This window comes from Neodiprion pinetum, chromosome 5 (assembly GCF_021155775.2).
Source record: "Neodiprion pinetum isolate iyNeoPine1 chromosome 5, iyNeoPine1.2, whole genome shotgun sequence".
Taxonomy (NCBI): domain Eukaryota; kingdom Metazoa; phylum Arthropoda; class Insecta; order Hymenoptera; family Diprionidae; genus Neodiprion; species Neodiprion pinetum.
The window spans coordinates 31,985,324-32,002,678 of record NC_060236.1 but is presented as its reverse complement, the minus strand read 5'-3'; the positions used below and the strand labels follow the sequence as shown (position 1 = coordinate 32,002,678).

The 17,355-nt window shown below is 38.1% G+C and overlaps 1 protein-coding gene across 2 annotated transcripts in view; it reads left to right on the top strand.

Moving 5' to 3' along the window:
* The window catches only part of LOC124219151 (uncharacterized), a 203,866-nt gene that overhangs the window by 150,328 nt on the left and 36,183 nt on the right, over positions 1-17,355 (top strand). For both annotated transcript variants that reach the window (XM_046626345.2, XM_069136228.1), the window contains 2 exons: positions 9,636-9,748; positions 13,368-13,533. In XM_046626345.2, the coding sequence (XP_046482301.1) occupies positions 9,636-9,748; positions 13,368-13,533 (279 nt within the window). The remainder of the gene's footprint in view (positions 1-9,635; positions 9,749-13,367; positions 13,534-17,355) is intronic.

Sequence of the window (17,355 nt, the reverse complement as noted above, 5' to 3'; positions counted from 1 at the left end):
TACACTATAGAAAGCTTGCGACGCTTAAAAGCAGAGCTTCAATTTAGTCTTTTGACTGGATTTTTGAAGATTCCACGTGATGCGTGATCCCTTTCTCGTACATTCCGAAAATGACGTGAGATTGGAAAGCTTCTATGCACGAATATCTACTTGAGAAAAGATTAAATCAAACTTTTCAAGCTGCGGATTGTGTCTTTGAGATTTAAGTAAAAACTTAAAATCACAATAAGAAAACGCAAACTACAATAGCAACCAATTTAGCCATGTAAAAACGGGCGAGAAAGAAAATTACTTTTCCTATTGTCTTAGAAAATCAGAAAATTAAACTACTGTTAAAACTATTGAAGAAACAGAAAAAAAAAACTAAAAGGTAAGACTAAATAATTGACAATGTCCAAACCAATAAAGGTGACACTTTCTGCGATACCTTAGAATTTTTGTAACTTTATCAGATTTTTTCAAGTGGCCCGAATTACCGATACTTGAGCCAATATGCAAACCCTTTTATCAAACACCGTTAGCTTTGGATATTCTTAAGTGTCGGTATATGTCGGTAAGGGAATCTGTATCCAACTCTCTTTGTACATCATCTGTTTCCCGGATTTTTTAATTCATCTGTGTGTTTGTGTTAGTTTTCCGACAACCAAAGATCGAAACTACTTTGATTTTTTGTCTGTGCCTTGGTGAAGGTTAGCGCTTGAATAATGGTTGTCAGGTTTCTTCAAACGGCCCAAAATATACGAACTTTATAAACGTCTCCTAATTCCGGAACAACGAGTGATAACTTGTAGAATGAAAAAAATTCGAACAGTCACATTTGAGAGTACCTATATTATGAATACATGGATGACAAAAATTTTGGGACCAGAAGGTGAAACCGCACAGAATTTCCCGTGCATTATACGAAAGCGAGAAACGATCTTTCGGATCGCGTCAATATTTCAAATTCACGTGTCGCTTTTCACCCTACACGCCTATATATGTACATATATTTACACACATACACGTATGTACGAACCCATAGCTTTGTATAACATAGCAGCGTCGAATATTCGAGGCACCCCTTTGCGGATAGGCCTATATGGCTTAACGCAGCTCTGCACAGTATCGAGTGTGTATAATACGACCTGCGAGTGACTTTGCATGTCACAGGGATTACAATCGCACACGTGTAGGTTATATGGATGCATTGTGTGCCGACCCTGTCCCCATCTATACAACGCTAAGGTATTTCTGTACGGGGATTTTACCCGAAGAAAACTGTCCATGAAACCGGACCCGCGTCCATTTTTCAGCCCTTCGATTCATGCGAATTTCTTTCCCTTTTTTATTCTCAAGCGAAATGCTATTGCTTTTTCGTTTTGTTTTTTTTTTTTTTTTCTCTATTCGTTCATTTTTTGTATACATTTTTTCACAGTCAAAAATACACTATCATATTGTAAGAAAAAAATTATTTCGAAGCGCTGATCCAACTATAAATACAGACTAGACCTGCAACTTAAAAATTATTTTTCCGTTCTTTTAACCATCTATTTATTTCTCTTCTGGTTATCATTTCGTTTTCCTTTTTTTTTCACTATCTTGCAACTTTTCACCACACATTTTATTTTACACGAAGCTGTGTTTCGGGGGAAGATCGTAGATCGTAGATTGGGCCAGGGGACGAATTCAACGCGATATCCTATAAAGCACCATTCCGATAATCCGCTCACGAGATATCCCTGCTCGAGCAGACTTATAGGGTGAAATCTTATCCTTCGGCAAGCCAGCCAACCAGCCATTCAGCTAGCTGGATGGCTAACGTGTGTAGACAAAACAGACGCGAACTGGTGGAAAAAAGCGGAAAAAAACTCGACTATTTGGCGAAACCCTCCAAATTTAAGTGAAAGTGTTTTGCGATCAAATTTATTGCAGGTGATTAATTTTTTTCTCTTTTGGATCTGTTCGTTCGTTTATTCTTTTTTATCTTAGTTTCGTTATCTCACCACACGCGCGCTCGAATCAACCAAATTCTTGGAAATTATATCTGCAAGTAATTGGAAACATCGTAAGCTGCATGAAAATTTCACTATTTTGAAAATGAGGTCAAATTTACAATATTTTTAGGTTAGGAAATATGTCGGTAATGCACATAGATCACTAATAATGAGTTTAATTCATAATATTCATCCGAATCATGAAAAACACGTATTAAAATTTCCAAAATAAAAAAAGTTGAAATCCGAACTCTTGGCAGTTTTAAGAGATACTGAAAAGTTTACTCGCGCCTAAATCATCCATCGCAAATAGATGTGTGCCTGTTTTTTATACATAATATATATGCATGTATAATACATGACATGTGTATTTCATACTGGTATTAAAAAACGGCGACACACCCTGGAAATGTAGGTATTTGTGAGCCTTCGATTGAAATACGATGTATGTACCTGTATATCCTGCATGTAATCTATATTCCACGAAGGATATTTTATGCGTTAGTAAGAGCCGCGGCGGCTTTTCGGCTCTCTTCGAGGATTTCTCATACTCGCCGAAAACTCGACACAGCAGACAAAAGCCGTGGGTGTCCTTGCGGAATTTTGATTAGCCGAGTATCAAACGGTGCAGAGAATTTCATCGCAAAATTTTCAGAGGAAAACGCATCCATGAAATTCCAAGTATACAGATCAAATCGTACTCCTACGTATGTTACATATCTATGCCGTGTGGCAATTTTACATTCTTAGAATTTTCCTATTTCCATAATTTTTCGTTATTTATGAATACGTCAAAATGTACGATAGAAGATCAACAGTTGCTAGCATGTTAGAAAAAAAACAGCTTCAATAATTCTGGATAGATATAATGTGACATACGAAGTGGATTGTTGAGAATTTTGTATGAAAACTCATGTAACCGAAATGAAATGTAAACTAATTGTCAAATTGAATTCTAGAAAGACGTGTGAATTTTTCAAAATAAAAATTCTATTTTTTTGACACTGTAATATTATCACAATAACCGGGAAATTGAAAAAAGGGAAAGTAAACTGCAGCTTTGACTTCGATTACATAACCTAAGTAGGTGTGTATTTTCGCAAGTAATTATCTGGATTTTCAATAGGTATACAAGGGGAGTTCAAGATCCAGATCGCAGTACCGACGTATACCGACACTTAAGCCAAGACACAAACCCTTTTCTCGAATGTCTTCAGCGCAGGAAGTTCTAGAAAAAGGCTGACGGCTTGGCTTAAGTGTCGGGATATGCCCATAAGGGAATCTGTATCCAACTCACTTAGGTATACAGGGGGAGTTCTGGATACAGATCCCCATACCGACGTATACCGACGCTTAGCAAAGACACAAACCCTTTTCTCGAATATCTTCAGCTCAGATAGTTCTAGAAAACGGCTGACGTCTTGGCTTAAGTGTCTGTACATGTCGGTAAGGAAATCTGTATCCGACTCTCTTTGAAAACCCACTGTTTTCCCTAATTTTTTCAATGTCTGTGTGTGTGTGCGTGTGCGTTAGTTTTTTGGAAACCAGAGATCGAAACTGCTTTGGTTTGACGTCTGTGCCTTGGCGGTGGTTAGCGATTGAATAATGGTAATGGAAGTGGAATCGTTATTTATCGGTACACCTCATGTGTCTATACCTATATAGATGGATACGAGAAGAGAAACGAGAAGGGAAAAGTTTTATCCTGGAGATTGCGAAGAGTGGGTGTAGCTATAGGCCATCCACCGGTGTTTTATACATCCCGGTGAAAAGCTTAATTCTCTCCGCGTATATATTTCACCGCTTCGTAATCCTTATACACGAAAGCTTCTCAATTTTCCTCTTCCTCCACCTTTTTCCATCTTTCGCCGGTCGAACCACGCCGGCTCTTCGATCGGTCGCACATATTGGGTTTGTTAATAAACGACAACCAATTAAACCCCGTATAGCCCCGGGCGAATCTCTCTTACCCTCCCAGCCTCCCTATCTCTCGCTCCCCAAAATTACACGCCGAAACGAACCGAAACCCCTAACGACTTCACTAGATCACCGAAATTCCTTTTCACCGATACATTTTTTCCTACCCATGTTCTCGATCGTGTCTCAGATTTTTTTTTTCTTTCAAAGAATACAACGTGTAATATTTTATTCATTTTTTTTCCAATTCTAGTTGAATGTCTGATATCAATCATGGCAAGAAAAATATCTATTTTGTCAACTATTTTAATCAAATCCTTAAATTATTTTGTACATTTTTTTCCCCCTTTCTTTACCACGACTGTCAAAATTATACACTCCAGCATCGTCCTGGAAGGTGGAAACAAGTTTTGTAATCGAATATAGCCAGAAATTACTTGTTGCTCGTGCCGAATTTTCTTCCAATTCGAAAAATATTTATTGTACGTAGGTATTTTATTCTAACGACACCCATCTTGCTTGTGCAATAGCTACACAACAAGGCTTCGATTTTTTGCTGGTAACCCCAGTTTGTTCTTATTTGAGTTTATTCTTATTCCGCAAGAATTCAGCCTGATCTCTTCGAATCGGGTTTAATTGCATGAGATATAATTTCATGGACATGCACGGACGAAGGAATCAAGATTACAGAGAGGTCACATTACGCTGTGTCGGTGGAGAAATCGAGCAATCCAAGGAATCAACTTTTGCCGGAAAGTCGTCGGCTATTGAAGGCTGGCATTGCCTCTCTTTTTTTCTCCCCCTCTCTCTTTCTCTCTCTCTCTCTGCGTCGAGTGAATGGAGGAAGGGGTTAGGATTTTTTTTCTCGTATTTTTTTTTTTTTATTGTGCTCGAACACAATGGCTCTTGGTCGAAGTCAAAGGTTATAGTCTCGCGTGTTCCTTTTGGGGTAATATTTTCCAAAGCCACAATACTCGCCGCTTCTCGAATTTCTATCGCCTATACTATTGTCAGCGGGGGGGGGGGGGGGGGACGAGGCTGCAGGTCTAAACTCGCTCTTTCTCTCTCCTTGCTTCTATTCAGGGCAAACCAACATTGTCCGGTTTCGTAAATCGCCCAGATATACTGCCGGGGGAACGATCCTGACTTTTGGAAAACGGTCCACTCCACTTTTTTCTCTTTTTCTTTTCTGATCTGCGATTTTTTTCTTTTCTCTTTCTCTCGCACTCTTAATTGCAGCGAATAAGATAAAAGAAATTGCTTTTTTCTCACCGTCTTGCCACGTAAAGCGAAAAACAGATGTGAAAATTTTCGTAAAAGATTTAACGAATATATCTGTAAATATTTTTTCATAGAAATGAAAAACATTTTCGTATAAGATTCGAAAATTTTATTCGTAATTTTTTTTTTAAATATATTATGACTCCGAAGCATAAGGAATTTTCACGCTGCTGAAAATTTACGATGCGTTACTGTAAATAAACATTTATTAATAACCGCTGAAGAAATTCTGGTACTCGAGGATTGCTTCTTTGTTTTACAGAGGATTTACAAAATTCGCGAGCTAATCTTGCATGGAAAGATAACGTATGAAATTGATCCACAGAAGTTTTACTTCGAAATTCTTTGACTCTTCAAGTCCAAAAAGTGAATTTGGAATTCGATACACAAGCGAACCTTGAGTAGAGTGAAATAAAACAATCGTTGAATCCAAACAAAACTTGATATCCGACAGTTTTTTATTCATCACCCACCAAACGAAAAAACTTGATTTTTGATTTGAATTCAACGATCGATTGATTTCATTTCGTGCTTAAGGTCCACCATATCGGTTCCGTAATTTGGAAAATCAGTTTTCCAATTTTATATTCAAATTAATGGAATTAAAAAAGCTTTGGGAAATTAAATTTCGCGGAAACAACTATTGCGAGTTTGTATTAAAAAAAAAAGAAGCCTTTTCAGAGCCGCGCAAATTTTCCCGTCGTAGAAAGCTTGAAGAAATATTGAAATCCGTGTGTGTTTTGCGCATATACAAGGAAAAGGCGAAGGAACTGCATCGAGGGAATTTCTGAAGCTCGTGACATATACGGGGGTGGAAATGCTGGTTGGATCCTTGGAGAGAGGTTGTTGGGGAAAAGCTTGTCGAGCTTTCGCCGTTTGGTAGGAAGGGGCGAGTGGCGTGTCGCGAAGTAGCTGCCGGGGATGAAGAAGAAGAAGGAGGAGGAGGAGGAGAAAGAGGAGGAGGTAGATAAGCGAAAAATGCTTGAAAAATTCGCCAGAAGTACATGTTAAGCAAACGTGTCTTCCATCCAGACTGCGGTGAGATCGACCGACGTCGAACCCGCGTCGCAAGCTATCAACCACACATAAATCTATATTTCAAAAAGCTTCCTCTTGCGTAATGTGAACATTGAAGATGAACAAAAAATTTTACTGGGAGAAATTTGAAACCGCAAGATGCGCGGAAACAGGGAAAAATCCAATTTTTATACTTTTACTTTGGACCGACGTAATAACGTATAAAGTGAACGAGCCACTTCCGGATACCGCAAATTTCATTTTTACACTTTGGAAATTCGATGCCATATTTAAATGTGTTTACTCATTGATTTCCGGTGCAGTTCTCTGTTTCGTTTGAATTATTATTTTTTTGTTCTTGTAGTTATTTTATCACTTTTCATCGTCGATGCTGTGTCGAAGGAAAATCTACACTGGGAAAAAGCAAGCGGTCGAGGCTTTTTGTTAACAATCTTCAAGAGCAATTAAACTCCATGTACCTACTCCAGTTTATCTTGTTTTAGATATTTTTATAAAACCTGCATATGCTGATAATTTTCTTTACCGTTATTCTGAATCTAGTTTTCCGGTTCGTATTTTTGCTCGGCTTAGTTTTTTATCTCCTCGGAAAAGCCGAGAGCCATAGCGTAAAAAATGAGGTGAGAAGAAAATTTTCAATTTCAAGACGCGAAGACAAGATTTGTAAGGAACGTCGTCAATATTGAACCGTGAATATGATGATCGAGTGTCGAAACGTCGCTCGAACACGAGACGAGATCGAAGGATTGAATAAATTTTTTTGATGAAAACCGGTGCGATGGGTATGTTTTATTTTTCTTATCGGTTGTGATTAATAAAAAAGCAAGTCGGTACGTCAAATATGAAGAGAAAATTTTCCGCAGACGCATCCGGATTCGCGTCCGTAAATTTTTAATAACGTTAAACAATTTAATTTGTTCATCACTTTTGAACCATCTCAAAGTAATTACGTTAAACGAGAGCTCGGCTGCATCCCGTCCGTTTTCTTTTACCCGGGTTTACTTTGCCGTAGTAGAAGGAGCACGAAATTATACTCCGAGAAACTGCAACGCCGCCGGTTTGCAATTAAGTTGTTTCGGAGCAAAAAGAAGCTCTCAAAGTCGAGCTTAAGTCGGCGGACCGGTTTAGGGGAGGGAAAATCTTTGTCCGGTTGTTTCTGCGGCTCTTCGCACAACCGACTATACTCGCTTCTATCCCTGCTCAACCCCTGGGACAACCCGACGAAACCCGGAAGTGACGAAGCATTACCCTCGGGCAGTTCCCTCGTCGGCCGCAAAACCGCAACAACCAAGTAATTTCAGCTCCTGTACACCGGCCGTCGGATTTTGGGCGACAAAAAGGGCTGACTTAAGCTCGAATCAGGCATGTATTAGGCGTACAGTCAAGGCGAAAATTTTTCAAACATCACCGATAACGATGGGTGATAATAGTTGAAAATAATAATCGAGGCATGGATTGATCGAGTACAAAAAAATAATCTAACAGCACTCGATCCACTTGGTAAAACTTAATCTATTGATCCATTGTTTCGCAATTTTTTTGAACACTGCGTTTGAAACCAAAATTTCGTAAATTTCAGTATGCAGTCCGAACGGCGTAAAAGTTTTTTGATAATTTACAGCTTCGTTGAAAACATTTTTCAATTTCAAGTGAAAATATTCATTCATCTTTCACTTGTGATATCATATGTCAAATGTGTGATGTGAGGTACTTGGTAAATAAGACAAGTTTGAAAAACAATCGGGATTAATCGAGAATCGTTTATTTTTGGTTATTCCTTATCGTCAAGGGTTGAATTTTGATTTGTAAAGTGAAGATGGTGTGTTTGACGAATTCTATTTCGGTACGGGGGTGAAAACTCAAAAAGATGGAAAAATGGAAGAGTCGCAATGTCGGATTTTTATATTTTTCTCATAGAATTGCAACATGTAAAAGGACGAGTGTAAAAAACGTTGAAGTGTCGAAAAGAAGAAGTTCTCGGAGAAAGCCAAGACATTGAATCGCCAGAATTCTGATAACTTTATACTTTGGTTTTCGGTGTCTCGCATTTTGACGTTTTCAATTTCCTATACTTCAACTTTATTCAATTGAGAATACTGTAAAATTGATTACCACGTATTTCGACAGTTCGATATTGGACCCTCACAGTTTTTACTCTGTTCACTACACTTTTACTGCCACCTGTCCCTGCTTTAATTAGAACAACGTTTTAACAGGAAATTGGAATAAGAAATTGTCAGTTGTGAACAAATTTAGCAACATCAATTTTATCGTATTTATCTCGTTTTTAATACCAAAGTCGAGCTGCCACGTTGATTTTGATGGAGCTCCGTTCATCCAATCATACAAGATCGTTATAAATTCCTCACAAAGGTTGAAAATAATCATGTTTATCTTTATTGTGTGTTTTGTTTAAAAAAAAAAAAAAAAAAATTCTAATATTATCCTCTTTGCGAAACTCGCGAAAATTATTTATGTTCTTTTATCGAGTGAATTCCTGATGATGAACGGCGATGATTTCAGAAGCTCTGAAATCGCTCTATAAATTCGAAAAGTGTAATCAAAGCTTCGAGTATCCCACCTGAACAAATTGGCCCCAATCTTTTCACTAGAAATATCCAGCTTTGTGAATTAAACGAATATCGAACATACGTTTCGAAGCGCAGCAGAATCGGAGATAGTGATAGAAAGGTAAAATAAACGGAAGGATGAATAACGGACGAGTGTTCGATGATCTGCAGGTAAATCGTTGGACGATTTTTACGGCTCTCCGCGTTAATTGGATTTGATATTTCAATATACCGGAAGGAGTTTTAGCCTCGGTACGGTGGAAAATCGAACGGGTTCATGCAGAGTTTCGAACTGTGTTATATTTCCGGTGTACGTAAATTACACAAATGACTGCAGTAAATCTCCCCCTGTGTTACACGGGCGTTTCGTATGTGTGGGAAAAAATATAGTCTCGATTCGTTGAACCTTGCCCTACGAATAACGACGATTGCGTGGCCTCGTTTTGCATCGGAAGCCGGATGAGAAGCAGATGGAACCAAAAACAAAGAGAAGATCTTTTTTTTTTTCTTCAAACAAACGAACGGCAAGACCATAGAGACGATGGGATGAAAAAAAAAAAAAAAAATGAGACGTAAATAAAATAAAAGAAAAATAACTAACCGGATGAAATAGAGCGTAAAAACGTCGAGAAAATAATGCATCGGCAGTTGCGTGAGAATTATTACTTTCGGTCGAAATGATTTCAGTGTCAATTTTTCAACCCCCGTGCAGCCTGCAGCGTATTATGACGTTTGCTTCGGGAAACCTCTCGAAAACACGAGTGCGGATGTGTGGACTCTGTGTCTCTAACTGTCCTGAAATTAAATGCGAAAACTGCTGGGAATAACGTCCGTCTATTGTTCTCCTCTGTTTCAGAATAAATGAGAAGACAGTGAGATCGCAATTCTTGGCCTATTTTAGCTTCACTTCCACGACGAGCACCTCCGTCGGATGGCCGGCGAGGGGAGGAAAGTCTGTAAACAATACCGGTGAGTCGAGAGGTGATATTTTTATTTATTTTTTTTTTTTCATCATTTTTTCATTACTGTGGAATTGGGTCTTTATGTGAAAGAGTAGAAAAAGTTCAATTTTCTATGTGTGTTCGAAGCGGAAAAGCACGAAACGTTCTGCTCGTACGTTTTTCCTTATTTTCGTTAAGAACGAACAAAAATTTAGGCCTCATCATTCACGAGGAAAACATTGATAAAATTTATCACGTTTTCGAATTGAATCTTTGTTGAAAACATGTGGCTTTTGTATAAAAAAGACCGCTCTTTCCATTTGAGGTTAGGTTGTATTAGGTTAGGTTAGGTTATCGATGTCAAGGTTACAGATTTTCAAGAACTCCCAAAAATCACGTTTTGGCGATGCTTTCAGCCGCATACATGCCAAGACCTAAGAAACAAATTGTTTTCAATTCTTATGTGAAAAAGTTTGGAATAGATATATTATGAAATTTTTGAAGTCGAATGAAAATGGGAGTATAATTTAATCATTACGAATATTCTAAATATCTTGAATTTTTTTATATTAGTCTTACACCACTGACTGAATTCCGAATATTTTTTTGAAATTTTGTCACACTTCAGTACCTCTTCAATTCACATCTCAGAGCGTCTAATTTGGATCTCAGTCATTCCAGTTCACACAAAGAAACTACTCATCAGTCCGAAATGTGTACCAAATCAAAAATTTTAGCGTGTAAAAATTGTTGAAAAATGTCGTTTCGAGTAAAATGAGCGCGTTCTAACCATTTTCCAAATTTCAGAGCTCAAAATAAAGATGAAACTAGTTCGTTTCATCGATAAAATCGTTGGTAATTCATGAATATTCTCTTGCTAACAGCAGCTATTCAAATTAGACAACTTGAAAATCACTCTTACGAGAAATACATATTATTTATTTATTTTTTTTCTCACGGAGCTTCTCCAAAAAAATTGAGCGGCGTTTGATTAAACGTACCGCAGGCTGCAGCGGGCGTCAATTCGAACGGAGCTCAACGTGGCGTTAGACAAATTACAGAGCTTTGGAAGCTAAACGCTGACTAACTCGAATCGTCAGAGGTCTGAACCCGGCTAATCAAACGCTCGTAGAATCCTAGGGCCCCTTTGATATTGACGCTTACAGTTCAACAGTTTGGGGTTGAACCCCCCGACCCCCGGCTTATGCATCCCAATTTCCATGTTTCAATCACATGCCTCCACCTCCTTCAGCTCCGCCCAGAATTGCCACGCATTTTGCATCCAAATTGCACCCCTGTTTCGTGCAGGCTTCACTGGGCCCAGAAACAACCCCAAATACGTCACTGCCTGAGGCCCTCAAAAAATATCTTTGGGCAGGAGATGGATGGACACTTATTCTCGAGTCAACACCTCGGATCGTTAAAAATGTCATCAACATCTCTAACAGTAAACTCGTTCTTAGCAATCTTTGTATTTTCTGTCAAATATTTTTGAGGTTTTTTTGAACAAAATCCTGTCAAACTGAATCAGAAATACTTGCAAGATAATCGATGAATTTATAAGGAAATTTCAAATCATATACAGAATCGATAATGCAAAGTTAAGCCGCATAGCTAGATATTTTTTCATCTTGAAAATCGGTCTTGATTTGTGATATGAATTTTCGGAAAAATCGTCTTCAAGTTTTGGTGCAACTTGAGTAATCACAAAGATCGAAAGGATGCATTCCTGATTTGACTTAATCTCGAAGTAATTCTTGATACAAACTTGTGAGAAATTGTTTTAGACATTTTCTCTTCTCCAATACTCAACAATTTTACGACTTGGAATCTGAATATCATCTTGATATTTCTCGTTTAAAAATCTGACAGTATTCGATAAACAGGAAGATCAATTTTATGTCGTCAAAATCTGGAACGATTATTTCCATCGCGGTTGTATGACGAGGTAATTTTCCCTGATACAACGAACCCAGCTATTGTAGCGTTGTTACAACATCGGTAGGGTTGGCTTTAGGAGGCGGGGGAGGGAGGGAGTTTGGATTTCAGACGGGTGCAGACCGGGATATAAAATTGTGAGAAAGCCTGAAAATAGGATAAAGGCTTTGTAAGGCCTGACAAACAGATCAATCGAATAGATGAGGAGAGAATCACGGGTTTTTTCATCCCCCCTATTCACCCCTTCATCCCTTATTCCCTTATTTCACGTCTCTCAAGAGTTACCAACTGTCTCCCGTTCGTCGATACGCTCGACCACTTTTCGCCAAGAGGAAAACGCAGCGCTCAGCGTCCCGACGCCGCCTCCCTTCACCCTTCATCTCACCCTCTCCTTTCGCTCTCGTACCTCACAGCCAGCTCTCCTCTTTCCTTCCCCGTTTTTTTTTTTCTCCCTTCTTCTCCTTCCTCCTATCAGACTGCATAAACGCCCGCACTTTTTACGCTCGGCTGCAGATACTTTATTCACTGAATCTGTCAAACGTTATCCCTCTCTTTGGTTTCAAGTTTTATACCCTTGGATGGATATACTTACACCCATCAACTTCACCGGCAAGATTTTACCTATACGTACCTACTTTCAGCTTGAATTCAGGAATGCAATGAAATCAAACCGAATTCCACTGGAAAACCTGCACTTTGTTGTGCAGGAAGAAAAAAGACTTTTGTGACGTTGATAAAAATCGTACTTGAGTGAAAAGAGACAAGGAAAAAAAAAATAGAAAGTTTTTAAGACGGTTCTAAAGCCAAGTATTTTAAGCCGATTTTGTATTCTTTATGTTTATGCAGGCTAAAAATGTGGAAGCTGATCTTGAAGTCTGTAAAATGTTTAGTTGAAGTTCAGAGAATGTACTTTTTCCCTTTTATTTCTTAATAAATAAATTGAATCACGGCGAATCCTGCGGAGCGGTGATTTCCGGAATGCGTAGGGACTTGGAGGTAAATTGGTGTAGTAATTAGTAGCCAGTGGAGGTCAAAATGTCTTTACAGTTGACGTTAAGGGTTCAGGCCTCGGTCCATTATGACAATTGCAAAACACAGGCCTGTCCGTTTCGCCTTAAACCCTTGGAAATTTTATTCAGGCATTTGCCTCCATGTAAAACCAGAGTACGTACATACGTATAAAGGAAATCCAGGGTAAAATTTGCAACGAGGGAAAGAGGGTCACTAAATTGCCGAAGAATGACTGTCTGTAATTGTAGAAATGCTCTTGGAACCCTCTCGAATTTCACTCAGGAACACATTTCACATCCACTAGTAGAATATTAAGCTAATTGAAGCTTTCGAGAAACGATGCTCTTCCGGTTTATTTCTTCTTTTATCTGGAAATGGACCCTCCGCATAATAAGTTCCAAGCAATTTTTCAGTCCAACAAAGCTGAAACAATTAATTCGAGACGATCGTGATAGTCAATTTATGCAATTATAGCCGAATAATTCAGCAATTTGAAACTTCTTTATTGACAATTTAAACATCAAAGCGTTATTTGCATTCTGGAAAATTTCCACTCAGCGCTATTACTTCCTTCCTCTTTTTCACGTTGATGTTTCTCTCTTCTTCACGTCGTTAGGTACGCGGCTAAACGTGTTTAAAACGCTTTCTCGTTTCTCCCTTCGGCGTAATTATAATTCACGTTTTGCTCCTGTTCGCAGAGTGCGACTGGGTCTACGAGGACACGGATTGCCGGAAGGAGTGCGTCCTGGCGAGTCCTGGATACCCGGGAGTCTACGCTCCGAACACTCGATGCCGCTATCTCGTCACTTCCGGTCCCCACGTGGCAGTGACCATCAAATTCACGGCAGTTTTGCTGCCATACAAGTGAGTAGACAAACTAATTGGATGAACGAAAAAACCTCAGCTTGGTTCTCGGAATAGTCCAACTAGCGAACATTTAAAAAAAGGTTCGTGTCTGGACTGAGTGTCGGTAATATGTCGGTAAAAAAATCTGTATCCAGCACTCTCCTTGCAAATTTACTCTCGATAACTCAGTTCAATTTGTCAGATGTTCGAATACGAGATACAAGGGAAAATTTTCAAGCGGTGAACAATAACGAGTGGAAAACATATACATCTGAATTAAATATGAAAAGTTATGTGCCAAATTTTTTAAAAATTGGTGGAAAGTTCTAAGAATTGTAAATGTTTTTTGAAGTTTGGTCTACCATAATTTCGAGAAGTCGACAGGTGTTCAATAAAACTGTGTCAAATCTTGATAAAATAATCAATTTTTTCCCTTCAATTTTTGTTTATTTGAAATTCGGAAGTAGTAGAAGTTTCAAAAGTTTAGTCACACTTCTCTAACCGAATATTTCATGTATGACTAAAATTTCGTTCAAGACAGTTGAATCGTTTCTTTGTAATTCAAGATAGACGAAGTGATTATTGAAAATTTTAACATTTCGCCATCCCGTGACTGTAAACGGTGAAAGCTTGAAGGGTGTTTAAAAAATCTGTAACAATTTTTGCCACCGCAAATTGGCAACACTCCGTCCTTGAACCGTCCGCAACTCTTCTTCTTGGTTTCCATCTCTCTCTTTACGCGACAAATTAAAACTTTAAGGAAGTTTCGTACCTCGGTTCCTCATTTACGGACGAAGAAGACCAGCCAAGACGGATTTCAACAGTCTTAAGAACTTTTCGAGCATACCGTCTGGATAAAAAGTATCCAGACAAAAGTAATGACGAAACAAAGATTCAGACGTAACTCTAAAATCAACTGAGCTGAAATTATTTCAAGTGATATAATTGGCTCTTTAATAACACAGAAATTTTCAAACTTCCGAAGAATTTTTACCGAAAGATACGAGAGTGGCTAAAATTATTATGCGTAACGATATTTCTTTTAGTTGAACAATCTCGCCGTTTCGACAAATTCAATGAGTCTTTTTTCTATGCAATGTAATTAATCCTCTACTAATCACTCCAGATCAGTTATTTTTTCATTTTTTGTTGATTATTTCATCAATTTCCGAAATACTTTATGGAAAATTGATAACTCTGAGTTCTACGTGATAAGCTTATGCGACTGACTATATTGAAAAGGGAATGAACGTTATTAGAAAATTATTAAAAAATTTGATCCAGTGTTGTATAGGAAATTAATTCATAAATGAAACGAGCCCCTTACTAATTAAAAAAAGAGTAGAACGACATTATATCAATAATTGAATTCCCTTCGAAATTTTTTTCAATTTTTCGTTTACTGTACCAAGTCAAAGAGAATTTTTTTTTTTTTTAATACAAAATTCGCCTCCATCAATTTAATTCAGTGTCACTTTTTGAGCCCGTTTCTTCTCTTTGCACGATTTTTTTTATCCTGACTGTACGACTGAAACATACACTTGAAAAACCCACTTGAGATGTCCTTCGTTCAAAGCAGCAGGTTTCGCTGTTTCTTCACGGTTTGTCCAATTCCGTGGGGCGTTTTTCGTGACGTGCTTCGCAGGATAAGGTGATAAAAGGACTTGGAATTCTCGATCTCACCTTCCTTGCCTTTTTTTTCTGCTTCTTCTTTCCTTCGGTAGTACTTTCCCCAAGTATTAAGCCTTCATGCTGATAAACCCAATCCTCGGTAATTTCAGGTCAGATTTTGCGAACCGTCAAAGAGACCCGGTTATATTATCCACTCTATGCAGATCCCTGCAGAACATGAACGGAAAACCGTTTTCAAGGATTTTTAACGGCGGGTTAAAAGCACTAAAAGCCTGAAACCTGGATCGTGAAAAATTGACAGCGATTCCGATACCTTCCAGAGAAGAAAAGGAAAGGAACAAGCGGGTGGTGAAGGGTTGGAAAAAAGCCGTAACACCGTGATTCGTAATTTCCTTCGTCTCGCCGATAATATCATCCGACCTTCAACAATCGATTGCAAAATTATTAAAAGTAAAAAATTAGATCAAGTCGACGACCAAATAGAGCAAAGAGAAATTATAAAAAATTTTAATCCAAACACAAGATTCAATCGAAGAATATTGACTTCGATGAAATATCCCGTTGAGTAATCATTATTTTTCTGAAAAGTTATAACTATCATGTTTGAATGGAAATTTGTCAAATCATCGGGCTGTCTCAACAGCTCATCGGCAAAAAGTAATTGCAAGGAAAGTGAGCGAAATAAAAAAACAAAAAAAAAAAGCAAATACAAGAATAAATAGGGATAAATCCCATACTTTACCGCAAGCATGCTTCGACTATATGATATACGATACGAACTTAAGGGGACGTGAAAGCTGAAACTAAAAACTACCGTGACCGTAGTTATAATAGTTGGGAAAATTCACCGGGTGGGCGGTAAGTCAAAAGTTGAGTTTCTTTTTGTCTTCTGTTTGTTTTATTTTTATTTTTTTCTTTCGTTCCTTTTCTTCGTCATTTTTTCCCGTCTTGTAATTTTGTCTCGCCGAGTATAACTCCGCGCTGTAATTACGAGTCAAGCGTGTAGGTACGCGACGGGGAAAAAGAGGGTGGAGGATTTTGTCCAGATAATAACTGTCCCCCCGCTATATACATATATATATACACGTACAAACTGTAATATTTTTAACCCACAAGCTGGAATTTACAGCTAGGGATGTACTAATAACTTTTATTAGACTCTCGCCTTCCGTGTATAATTGTCCAAAAGCGTCGCAGGTTTACCACGGAGACTAACCACATTTTATATACGTATATATGTATACTTTAGAAGCTGTTTATACAACCTTCCGAAATAAAACGAGCTTTACTCCACAATTTTGCCTCGAAGAATCTCCCCAACGGTCGTTTTATTTCATACGCTCTGTTTTTAATTTTTACTCCACTCACCGTTCGAACCATCGTCATCATCACGAAAATACAACCTCGTAAGTGTAACCGAGTTGTATCATTTATTTTTTTATTTATTTATTTTTTTTTAGGTTACCCGTTTTTCTTTACCGGCCTTCAATGTATTTGATTTGAGATTAGAAATGTAATATATGTCAAATTGCCTCGGTGTGGGATTTTTTAATTTTTTTCACTACCGTCTCGTTCCTTTTCACTTCATCTTCAGCGCTTTACAGTAAATGTATATAATTTGAATGTACATAATATAAATGAAAATTTATTTTCCAACCTGAGAAAGGAAAGTTTCTCAACCTGGTTTTCTGAAGGTTATTAAAATGTAATTAATTCCAAACTCATAAATGAATTACTTAATGAACAGCTTAATTGCCCTCATGAAACATGATTCAATTAATTATTCATGGCACAGACTAGCTCCAGGCTTCGGTCTTCTCTCCTCCTCCCACCCTCTGTTCTACTTCCTCTTCATTTAACAAAATAATCAATATTTCACTTTGCCTAATCCTCGGCTTTATCCAATCACGAAACGATACCGTCACAGTTTTACATTGAAAAAAGTAACGTTACGATCACAATCTTAATCCCATAAATCTATCGATCACGCGGATAGTCGATCGATCCTGTAATTCGTTAAACTTCAAATTACCAAGTTTTTTCAAACGAAACTTGTGCGATTTTTCATCGCTTCGCACTGTTTCACGCGATTGACGAACCCTTCGAATTTTCTTTACCCAGCAGGTGCGAATGACACACTTGAGCTGATCGATCAGGAAAATTTGACGTGGAATTTGTTTACACGCGTGTCACAGCTGCAAAGCATAT